Source organism: Oncorhynchus masou, unplaced genomic scaffold, assembly GCF_036934945.1.
Source record: "Oncorhynchus masou masou isolate Uvic2021 unplaced genomic scaffold, UVic_Omas_1.1 unplaced_scaffold_641, whole genome shotgun sequence".
Lineage (NCBI taxonomy): Eukaryota > Metazoa > Chordata > Actinopteri > Salmoniformes > Salmonidae > Oncorhynchus > Oncorhynchus masou.
The window spans coordinates 376,708-389,439 of record NW_027012843.1 but is presented as its reverse complement, the minus strand read 5'-3'; the positions used below and the strand labels follow the sequence as shown (position 1 = coordinate 389,439).

General features: G+C 46.7%; 1 protein-coding gene across 1 annotated transcript in view; it reads left to right on the top strand.

Moving 5' to 3' along the window:
• The window catches only part of LOC135536588 (methyl-CpG-binding domain protein 2-like), a 71,498-nt gene that overhangs the window by 33,087 nt on the left and 25,679 nt on the right, over nucleotides 1-12,732 (top strand). Inside the window, exon 5 of the mRNA XM_064962879.1 lies at nucleotides 9,947-10,074. Within this exon, the coding sequence (XP_064818951.1) occupies nucleotides 9,947-10,061 (115 nt within the window). The 3' untranslated portion in view covers nucleotides 10,062-10,074. The remainder of the gene's footprint in view (nucleotides 1-9,946; nucleotides 10,075-12,732) is intronic.

Here is a 12,732-nt window from a genome sequence, read left to right as displayed (position 1 = left end):
ATTTCACAAACAATCCCCACAAAATCCTGGAGGGACTGGTTGACATGCAGTGAGCTGTGATATTGTCGTGTAGCTAATCAAAATACGTGTCTGTTTGCTAGCTAACTAAGGTAGCTAACTAAGTTAGCTAGTTAGCTATCTAAGTTAGCTAGCTCAACAACTAACATTACCGGTAGCCATATCTTTTGACAAAATATTTACAATCGGAGATCTTTTGTAACTTGTTAGCAAATACATGTAACATCAGCAACAAGTTGCAAAAGACCTGAGACTGGGACGGAGATTTGTCTTCCAACAAGAAAATGATCCAAAACATAAAGCAAAATTACAATAGAATGGTTCAAAAATAAACATATTGTAAAGGTTTTCATGCAATATAAAATGAGGGTTGACATGTTTAATGAACAAACGTAAACACGAATCAATACAAATACTACAAAACAAAAGAAGTAACAAAAACCGAAACAGCCTATACTAGTGTAAACTAACACAGATACAGGAACAAGGACACTAAGGACAATCACCCACGAAACACACAAAGAATATGGCTGCCTGAATATGGTTCCCAATCAGAGACAACGATAATCACCTGACTCTGATTGAGAACCGCCTCAGGCAGCCATAGACTAACGCTAGACATCCCACAAAACCCCAAGACAAAAACACACCACAATAACCCATGTCACACCCTGGCCTGACCGAATAAATGAAGAATAAAGATAATATATTTCGACCATGGCGTGACACATATCCAGGTGTTAGAATGGCCAAGTCAAAGTCCAGACCTGAATCCAATCGATAATCTGTGGAAAGAACTGAAAACTGCTGTTCACAAATGCTCTCCATCCAACCTCACTGAGCTCGAGCTGTTTTGCAAGGAGGAATGGGAAAAAAACAGTCTCTCGATGTGCAAAACAAAGACATAATCGCAGCAAAAGGTGGCGCTACAAAGTATTAACTTAAAGGGGCTGAATAATTTTGCACGCCCAATTTTTCAGTTTTTGATTTGTTAAAAAAGTTTCAAATATCCCAAAAATGTTGTTCCACTTCATGATTGTGTCCCACTTGTTGTTGATTCTTCACAAAAAAATACAGTTTTATATCTTTATGTTTGAAGCCTGAAATGTGGCAAAAGGTCGCAAAGTTCAAGGGGGCCGAATACTCCAAGGCACTGTATATCCTGTGGTCCCTATATATCCCCTGTCCCTATATATCCCCTGTGCTCCCTATAGACCCCTTGTGCTCCCTATAGACCCCCTGTGCTCCCTATAGATCCCCTGTGTTGCCTATAGACCACCTGTGTTCCCTATAGATCCCCAGTGCTCCCTATAGATCCCCAGTGTTCCCTATAGATCCCCAGTGCTCCATATAGATCCCCATCCCAGATCCCCAGTGCTCCCTATAGATCCCCAGTGTTCCCTATAGACCCCTGTGTTCCCTATAGATCCCCTGTGTTGCCTATAGACCCCTTGTGCTCCCTATAGATCCCCAGTGCTCCCTATAGACCCCCTGTGCTCCCTATAGACCCCCAGTGTTCCCTATAGATCCCCTGTGTTGCCTATAGATCCCCTGTGTTGCCTATAGACCCCCAGTGTTCCCTATAGACCCCCTGTGCTCCATATAGACCCCCTGTGCTCCCTATAGATCCCCAGTGCTCCCTATAGATCCCCAGTGCTCCCTATAGATCCCCAGTGCTCCCTATAGATCCCCAGTGCTCCCTATAGATCCCCAGTGCTCCCTATAGATCCCCTGTGCTCCCTATAGATCCCCAGTGTTTCCTTAGATCCCCCATGTTTTGCCTATAGACCCCTGTGTTCCCTATAGACCCCAGTGTTCCCTATAGACCCCCTGTGTTCCATATAGTGTGTTGACCCCCTGTGTTCCTATAGACCACCTGTGTTCCCTATAGACCCCCTGTGCTCCATATAGATCCCCAGTGTTCCCTATAGATCCCCAGTGCTCCCTATAGACCCCTGTTTCCCTATAGATCCCCAGTGCTCCCTATAGATCCCCAGTGTTCCCTATAGATCCCCAGTGCTCCCTATAGATCCCCAGTGCTCCCTATAGATCCCCAGTGTTCCCTATAGACCCCCAGTGCTCCCTATAGACCCCTTGTGTTCCCTATAAACCACCTGTGTTCCCTATAGACCCCCTGTGTTCCCTATAGATCCCCTGTGCTCCTTTGACACTCCTCTTTCAAAGTCACTGTGATGTCTTCTTCTAGCCATGGTAGCCTAAATAAGGGACAACTGGACATTTTTATACATGACCCTAATCATGATTGGAAGTTAATTGCTTAATTAGCTCAGGAACCACACCTGTGTGGAAGCAACTGCTTTCAATATACTCTGTATCCTTCATTTACTGAAGTGTTTCCTTTATTTTGTCAGTGACCTGTAGATCCCACCTGTATCTTTGATATGTCAAGTATACAGTATTATGTTCTCAACAATACGTTGTCGTTGACCTCATGACTCCCAGAGGTAACAGTCCGTATAAATCGCAGCTGAGTTTTATTACGCTAAGCCCATAACCATGTGTTGGAGGTGTACGTTGTGTTTCCTCAGACTCCCCAGAGGTAACAGTAGCCTCGGCAGCTGAGTTTTATTACGCTAAGCCCATAACCATGTGTTGGAGGTGTACGTTGTGTTTCCTCAGGACTCCCCAGAGGTAACAGTAGCCTCGGCAGCTGAGTTTTATTACGCTAAGCCCATAACCATGTGTTGGAGGTGTACGTTGTGTTTCCTCAGGACTCCCCAGAGGTAACAGTAGCCTCGGCAGCTGAGTTTTATTACGCTAAGCCCATAACCATGTGTTGGAGGTGTACGTTGTGTTTCCTCAGGACTCCCCAGAGGTAACAGTAGCCTCGGCAGCTGAGTTTTATTACGCTAAGCCCATAACCATGTGTTGGAGGTGTACGTTGTGTTTCCTCAGGACTCCCCAGAGGTAACAGTAGCCTCGGCAGCTGAGTTTTATTACGCTAAGCCCATAACCATGTGTTGGAGGTGTACGTTGTGTTTCCTCAGGACTCCCCAGAGGTAACAGTAGCCTCGGCAGCTGAGTTTTATTACGCTAAGCCCATAACCATGTGTTGGAGGTGTACGTTGTGTTTCCTCAGGACTCCCCAGAGGTAACAGTAGCCTCGGCAGCTGAGTTTTATTACGCTAAGCCCATAACCATGTGTTGGAGGTGTACGTTGTGTTTCCTCAGGACTCCCCAGAGGTAACAGTAGCCTCGGCAGCTGAGTTTTATTACGCTAAGCCCATAACCATGTGTTGGAGGTGTACGTTGTGTTTCCTCAGGACTCCCCAGAGGTAACAGTAGCCTCGGCAGCTGAGTTTTATTACGCTAAGCCCATAACCATGTGTTGGAGGTGTACGTTGTGTTTCCTCAGGACTCCCCAGAGGTAACAGTAGCCTCGGCAGCTGAGTTTTATTACGCTAAGCCCATAACCATGTGTTGGAGGTGTACGTTGTGTTTCCTCAGGACTCCCCAGAGGTAACAGTAGCCTCGGCAGCTGAGTTTTATTACGCTAAGCCCATAACCATGTGTTGGAGGTGTACGTTGTGTTTCCTCAGGACTCCCCAGAGGTAACAGTAGCCTCGGCAGCTGAGTTTTATTACGCTAAGCCCATAACCATGTGTTGGAGGTGTACGTTGTGTTTCCTCAGGACTCCCCAGAGGTAACAGTAGCCTCGGCAGCTGAGTTTTATTACGCTAAGCCCATAACCATGTGTTGGAGGTGTACGTTGTGTTTCCTCAGGACTCCCCAGAGGTAACAGTAGCCTCGGCAGCTGAGTTTTATTACGCTAAGCCCATAACCATGTGTTGGAGGTGTACGTTGTGTTTCCTCAGGACTCCCCAGAGGTAACAGTAGCCTCGGCAGCTGAGTTTTATTACGCTAAGCCCATAACCATGTGTTGGAGGTGTACGTTGTGTTTCCTCAGGACTCCCCAGAGGTAACAGTAGCCTCGGCAGCTGAGTTTTATTACGCTAAGCCCATAACCATGTGTTGGAGGTGTACGTTGTGTTTCCTCAGGACTCCCCAGAGGTAACAGTAGCCTCGGCAGCTGAGTTTTATTACGCTAAGCCCATAACCATGTGTTGGAGGTGTACGTTGTGTTTCCTCAGGACTCCCCAGAGGTAACAGTAGCCTCCAGTGAGTTTTTTACGCTAAGCCCATAACCATGTGTTGGAGGTGTACAGTGTTTTCAGGACTCCCCAGAGGTAACAGTACAGCTGATTTTGTCTCCTCCATAACCATGTGTTGGAGGTGTACGTTGTGTTTCCTCAAAAGGAACAGTAGCCTTAAGGAGTTTTTCAATAAAAAAACGTTGTGTTTTAGGACTCCCCAGGTTGACTGTATGAAGCCCATAACCATGTGATGAGGTAATGGCTCAGGACTCCCCAGAGGTAACAGTAGCCTCGGCAGCTGAGTTTTATTGTAAGCCCATAACCATGTGTTGGAGGTGACGTTGTGTTTCCTCAGGATCCCCAGAGGTAACAGTTCGGCAGCTGAAACTAGCCCATAACCATGTGTTGGAGTGACTTCCTGTTTTTCCCCAAAATGGCACCGCTAGCCCATAACCATGTGTTGGAGGTTACGTTGTGTTTCCTCAGGATGTAACAGTACAGCTGAGATTACGCTAAGCCCATAACCACGTTGTTTTGTCAGGACTCCCCAGAGGTAACAGTAGCCTCGGCAGCTGAGTTTTTTACGCTGCCCATAACCATGTGTTGGAGGTTACGTTGTGTTTCCTCAGGACTCCCCAGAGGTAACAGTAGCCTCGGCAGCTGAGTTTTATTACGCTAAGCCCATAACCATGTGTTGGAGGTGTACCAGTCGTTGTGTTTCCTCAGGACTCCCCAGAGGTAACAGTAGCCTCGGCAGCTGAGTTTTATTACGCTAAGCCCATAACCATGTGTTGGAGGTGTACGTTGTGTTTCCTCAGGACTCCCCAGAGGTAACAGTCATCCAGCTGAGTTTTATTACGCTAAGCCCATAACCATGTGTTGAGGTTGTCAAGAGGCAATGCAATTCCATTATAAGCCCATTGTTGGAGGTGTTGTTTCTCAGGACTGTAAAGTAGCCTCGGCAGCTGAGTTTTTTCTAAGCCCATAACATGTGTTGGAGGTTGTTGACTTCCTCAGGACTCCCCAGAGGTAACAGTAGCCTCGGCAGCTGAGTTTTATTACGCTAAGCCCATAACCATGTGTTGGAGGTGCGTTGTGTTTCCTCAGGACTCCCCAGAGGTAACAGTAGCCTCGGCAGCTGAGTTTTATTACGCTAAGCCCATAACCATGTGTTGGAGGTGTACGTTGTGTTTCCTCAGGACTCCCCAGAGGTAACAGTACTCGGCAGCTGAGTTTTATTACGCTAAGCCCATAACCATGTGTTGGAGGTGAATGCTGTGTTTCCTCAGGACTCCCCAGAGGTAACAGTAGCCTCGGCAGCTGAGTTTTATTACGCTAAGCCCATAACCATGTGTTGGAGGTGTACGTTGTGTTTCCTCAGGACTCCCCAGAGGTAACAGTAGCCTCGGCAGCTGAGTTTTATTACGCTAAGCCCATAACCATGTGTTGGAGGTGTACGTTGTGTTTCCTCAGGACTCCCCAGAGGTCAGTAGCCTGCAGACATTGCTAAGCCCATAACCATGTGTTGGAGGTGTACGCTGTGTTTTCAGGACTCCCCAGAGGTAACAGTAGCCTCGGCAGCTGAGTTTTATTACGCTATGCCCATAACCATGTGTTGGAGGTGTACGTTGTGTTTCAAAGTAGATTTGTTTAAGACTACCAAGAAACACTTCCGTGTGATTTAGTCCACTGCAGTGTTAAAGGTGAACAGTACATCTCCTGCAGAACTATTGTGTTAGGGGAAAATGAACTCTTAAGGACTTTCATAAACGTCCTTTAACCATTGACTGTATGAAGCAGTGATGATAATGGCTAATACATAGTATGTTGCACAGTTGAACATTTGATGTTAGGAGCATGATTCAAACTAATGACTTCCTGTTTTCATTAGGGATGCACCGATATGACTCGATACCGATATCGTTTTCTGTGTATAGTTACTGTGTATGCACATCACTGCAGACAGTGTGTACCGGGGCTCGAGGTTAGTCGGCAAAAGCCAACATCATCCACGACAGAGAACGGTTGATTGTCAAGGGCAATGAATTCCATTAGTTGTCTCACCTCTTTCAAATGACTGCTGGACTTGTTGACTGCTTGATCACTGCAGACATTGTGCACTAGGTTAGGAATGCTGTGTTCATTACGTCCTCTACCTACGTTATATAGGTATGCACATCACTGCAGACATTGTGTTAGGAATGCTGTGTTCATTACGTCCTCTACCTACGTTATATAGGTATGCACATCACTGCAGACATTGTGTTAGGAATGCTGTGTTCATTACGTCCTCTACCTACGTTATATAGATATGCACATCACTGCAGACATTGTGTTAGGAATGCTGTGTTCATTACGTCCTCTACCTACGTTATATAGGTATGCACATCACTGCAGACATTGTGTACTAGGTTAGGAATCACTGTGTTCATTACGTCCTCTACCTACGTTATATCGATATGCACATCACTGCAGACATTGTGTACTAGGTTAGAAATGCTGTGTTCATTACGTCCTCTACCTACGTTATATAGGTATGCACATCACTGCAGACATTGTGCACTAGGTTAGGAATGCTGTGTTCATTACGTCCTCTACCTACGTTATATAGGTATGCACATCACTGCAGACATTGTGCACTAGGTTAGGAATGCTGTGTTCATTACGTCCTCTACCTACGTTATATAGGTATGCACATCACTGCAGACATTGTGCACTAGGTTAGGAATGCTGTGTTCATTACGTCCTCTACCTACGTTATATAGGTATGCACATCACTGCAGACATTGTTAGGAATGCTGTGTTCATTACGTCCTCTACCTACGTTATATAGGTATGCACATCACTGCAGACATTGTGCACTAGGTTAGGAATGCTGTGTTCATTACGTCCTCTACCTACGTTATATAGGTATGCACATCACTGCAGACATTGTGCACTAGGTTAGGAATGCTGTGTTCATTACGTCCTCTACATACGTTATATAGGTATGCACATCACTGCAGACATTGTGTTAGGAATGTTTCCACGTTTGAAATGGCAGCAGCAGCGGCATGAGAACATTCTTGAGCAAAAACACAGTATTTTTCTGCTTTTGTTCAGTGGCAGAACGACAGATTTGTACCTTGTCAGCTCGGGGGTTTGAACTCGAAACCTTCCGGTTACTAGTCACACGCTCTAACCACTAGGCTACCCTGCCGCCCCATTAAAAAAAGGCAGACTACGGTTTGCAACTGCACATGGGGACAAAGACCATACTTTTTGGAGAAATGTCCTCTGGTCTGATGAAACAAAAATAGAACTGTTTGGTCATAATGACCGTCGGTATGTTTGGAGGAAAAAGGGGGAGGCTTGCAAGCCGAAGAACACCATCCCAACTGTGAAGCACGGGGGTGGGGGCAGCATCATGTTGTGGGGGTGCTTTGCTGCAGGAGGGACTGGTGCACTTCACAAAATAGATGGCATGGAAAATTATGTGGATATATTGAAGCAACATCTCAAGACATCAGTCAGGAAGTTAAAGCTTGGTCGCAAATGGGTCTTCCAAATGGACAATGACCCCAAGCATACTTCCAAAGTTGTGGCAAAATGGCTTAAGGAAAACAAAGTCAAGGAGTGGCCCTCACAAAGCCCTGACCTCAATCCCATAGAAAATGTGTGGGCAGAACTGAAAAAGCTTGTGCGAGCAAGGAGGCCTACAAACCTGACTCTGTTACACCAGCCCTGTCAGGAGGTATGGGCCAAAATTCACTCAATTTATTGTGGGAAGCTTGTGAAAGGCTACCCGAAACGTTTGACCCAAGTTAAACAATTTAAAGGCAATGCTACCGAATACTAATTGAGTGTATGTAAACTTCTGACCCACTGGGAATGTGATCAAAGAAATAAAAGCTGAAATAAATCATTCTCTCTACTATTATTCTGACATTTCACATTCTTAAAATAAAGTGATAATCCTATCTGACCTAAAACAGGGAATTTTTTACTAGGATTAAATGTCAGAAATTCTGATAAACTGAGTTGAAATGACACAGCATCCCTCAGAACAAGACTGTGACATCACCACATAGAACGACACAGCATCCCTCAGAACAAGACTGTGACATCACCACATAGAACGACACAGCATCCCTCAGAACAAGACTGTGACATCACCACATAGATCCCCTCAGAACAAGACTGTGACACAGAATCCCTCAGAACAAGACTGTGACATCACCACATAGAACGACACAGCATCCTCAGAACAAGACTGTGACATCACCACATAGAACAACACAGCATCACAGAACAAGACTGTGACATCACCACATAGAACAACACAGCCATCTCACAGAACAAGACTGTGACATCACCACATAGAACAACACAGCATCTCACAGAACAAGACTGTGACATCACCACATAGAACGACACAGAATCCCTCAGAACAAGACTGTGACATCACCACATAGAACACAGCATCCCTCAGAACTGGCTGATGCAGTATAATGCCTTTTCCAATGCGTCCAAAGTGGCAGCCTACTCCCCACATAGTGCACTACTCCCTCAGTGTTAATTTGATAAATTGTAATTGCTTCACTATTGTGGCCTATTTTGTATTGCCTTACCTCCTCATTGCCATTTGCACACACTGTATATAGACTTTCTTTTTTTTCTGTTGTGTTATTGACTGTACGCTTGTTTATTCCATGTGTAACTGTTGTTTCTGTCACACTGTTTTGCTTTATCCTGGCCAGGTCGCAGTTGTAAATGAGAGCTTGTTCTCAACTGTCCGACCTGGTTAAATAAAGGTGAAATAAAAACAAACTAAACATATGCTGTTGAGAACTCTTGAGAGTGCAGTCTTCAGTTCAGCCTCTAGAGGGCAGTGTATACACATGCATGGCACAACTGACAGCCGAACCATCTGAAGTGTGTGTTTGTGTGTGTGTGTGTGTGTGTGTGTGTGTGTGTGTGTGTGTGTGTGTGTGTGTGTCTGTGTGTCTGTGTGTGTGTGTGTGTCATCCTCTCTCTCTCTACTCTGCCTGTCCCAGTGCATTCAGGCTTATCGACTGGGAGACGCATTAAAGCTCAGATGACAAGCTCTCTCTGGGTTATAAGAGGAGTGTAATGGATCACTTCTTCTTTTCTCCTCCCTCATCCCTCTTGTCACCACATAGAACGACAAACGACACAGCATCCCACAGAACAAGACTGTGACATCACCACATAGAACACAGCATCCCTCAGAACAAGACTGTGACATCACCACATAGAACGACAAACGACACAGCATCCCTCAGAACAAGACTGTGACATCACCACATAGAACGACAAACGACACAGCATCTCACAGAACAAGACTGTGACATCACCACATACATTCCATCTTTCGCTGTGAGGAGAAATAGGATTTGATTCACTCCCCTGCGTTCTAATCCAGTAAAATTAACATAATCCCATTATTAGATCTGCTTGATCTCGTTTCGTTATCTGATAATAAAAAACAATAGCAGCAGAAGAATTGCCATTTGTTGGGGTACTGCTATCTGAGGGTGGAGAGGACATGCAGGCACACAGTAGTCATACATCCCTAACCCAGTCCCCTCTGTGTGTTCATCCCGAACCCAGTCCCCTCTGTGTGTTCATCCCGAACCCAGTCCTCGCTCTGTGTGTTCATCTCTAACCCAGTCCTCGCTCTGTGTGTTCATCTCTAACCCAGTCCCCTCTGTGTGTTCATCCCGAACCCAGTCCTCGCTCTGTGTGTTCATCTCTAACCCAGTTCTCTCTGTGTGTTCATCCCTAACCCAGTCCCCTCTGTGTGTTCACAGGGAGCAGGAACAGAAGGTGATCCAGGCCCGCAGGTGTCTGGAGGATGCACTGATGGTAGACAGGATGGCGAGGGCTTCCGAATCCAGCAGAGACTCAGAGGACAAGGCTGCATAGGAGACCAGACATGGTGAGGGGTTATGGGGCTGGAGGATCTGTGGTTGAGTGTGGAGGACTGTGGGGCAAATGGCTGAATCCATTAGACTCAGAGGACCAGGCTGCATAGAAGTACTGGCAAAGTGCGAGGGGCTGCAAAAAAAACTAGAGTTGGGCGGGGGCAGAGCTGTGGGAATGTGGACAGAGCTGGGGGCATGCTACTGCTACTGCTACTGCTGCTACTACTGCTGCTACTACTGCTACTACTGCTGCAGCAGCCACAGCGGCTACACTGCTTGCGGCCACCAGCTGCTGCTGCTGCTGCTGCTACTGCTGCTACTACTGTTGCTACTGCTGCTGCACCGCTGCTACTGCTGCTGCTACTACTGCTACGCTGCACTGCTACTGCTACTGCTGCTGCTTACTACTGCTACTGCTGCTACACTGCACTGCTACTGCTGCTACTACTACTGCTACTGCTACTGCTGCTACTACTGCTACTACTACTGCCACTGCTACTACTACTGCTACTGCTGCTACTGCTGCGCTACGCTACTGCGCTACTGCGCTACTGCTGCTACTACTGCACTACTGCTACTGCTGCTACCGCTGCTACTGCTACTGCTGCTACGCTACTACTGCTACTGCGCTACTGCTGCTACTACTGCTGCTACTGCTGCTGCTACTGCTGCTACTAGCCGCCACCACTGCTACTGCTGCTACCACTGCTACTACGCTACCGCTGCTACTGCTGCTACTACTGCTGCTACTACTGCTGCTACTGCTGCTGCTAGCACCGCTGCTGCTACGGCACAGCTGCGGCAGCAGCGGCACGCTAGCTGCTGCTAGCGGCTGCTACAGCTACTGCTACTAGCTGCTGCTACTGCTGCTGCTACTGCTGCCAGCTACTACCGCTGCTACTGCTACTGCTACTGCTACTGCTGCTACTGCTACTGCTGCTACTACTGCTACTACTGCTGCTGCTACTGCTACTGCTGCTACTGCTACTACTGCTGCTACTACTACTGCTACTGCTGCTACTACTGCTACTACTGCTACTGCTGCTACTACTGCTACTACTGCTACTGCTGCTACTGCTACTACTGCTACTGCTGCTGCTACTACTGCTGCGGCGGCAGGGTAGCCTAGTGGTAAGAGCGTTGGACTAGTAACCGGAAGGTTGCATGTTCAAACCCCCGAGCTGACAAGTTAATCCACTGTTCCTAGGCCGTCATTGAAAATAAGAATTTGTTCTTAACTGACTTGCCTAGTTAAATAAAGGTAAAATAAAAATTATAAAATACTACTGCTACTACCTGTAGCTAGTAGCATGATTCACCATCCATCCATACATAGACCGTTAGCATCCAGCTAGTAGCATGATTCACCATCCATCCATATATAGACCTGTGGCATCCAGCTAGTAGCACGATTCACCATCCATCTCTCTCTCTCTCTCATAGACCGTTAGCATCCAGCTAGTAGCATGATTCACCATCCATCCATACATAGACCTGTGGCATCCAGCTAGTAGCATGATTCACCATCCATCTCTCTCTCTCATAGACCGTTAGCATCCAGCGCCTAGCATGATTCACCACCCATCTCTCTCTCTCATAGACCGTTAGCATCCAGCGAGTAGCATGATTCACCATCCATCTCTCTCTCATAGACCGTTAGCATCCAGCGAGTAGCATGATTCACCATCCATCTCTCTCTCTCTCTCATAGACCGTTAGCATCCAGCTAGTAGCATGATTCACCATCCATCCATACATTGACATTAGCATCCAGCTAGTAGCATGATTCACCATCCATCCATACATAGACGTTAGCATCCAGCTAGTAGCATGATTCACCATCCATCCATACATAGACCGTTAGCATCCAGCGCCTAGCATGATTCACCACCCATCTCTCTCTCTCTCTCTCTCTCATAGACCGTTAGCATCCAGCGAGTAGCATGATTCACCATCCATCCATACATAGACCGTTAGCATCCAGCTAGTAGCATGATTCATCATCCATCCATACATTGACGTTAGCATCCAGCTAGTAGCATGATTCAATGCAAGTTCCAGGTTTCACGCTCCCTGGTTTACTACCCTTTTTGTTGTTTTATTGAATGTGCTTGTAGGTTGAATGAGTTTAAGATGTTGTCCCATGGTCCCCTTCCATCTCTCTCTCTCAAACTGGTTTTGTTGGTCATGTGAAGGTCTATAGCTCAGGCTGTATCCCAGGAGTGGGGGCCGGTAGGGCGGTAGCCACCACTAAATATTCAGATCCTCATTCTTCAATCGTTTCAAGCCCTGCTTCCATGACAGGGGTCAAAGGTCACCTGCCTCCAGACAGCTAGGGCCACATCCTCCCTCCCTCTCTGCTGCTGCTCTCAGCTGAAAGATCTTGTCCCTGCGTCCCCATTAGCACCCTATGAAGTCTAGGGTCCCAGTCAAAAGTAGTGCACTATAAATGGAATAGGTTGCCAGCCCCCTTCATCTTTTTTTTAAGCTTCCTGTAATGAATGTTTGAAGGAAATGAATAGTGTCCCCCCCCCCCCCCACACTACCTTCTCATTTCATAAAGTTAGCTCCCCAGTCCGAAGGGGACCATTTTCCATTTTAACTCTAGCATGTCTCTGGCTGAGCACGTCTCGGTTTTGCCAGTACTTCCTGGTTTAGTGTGTGTTTTTAGTG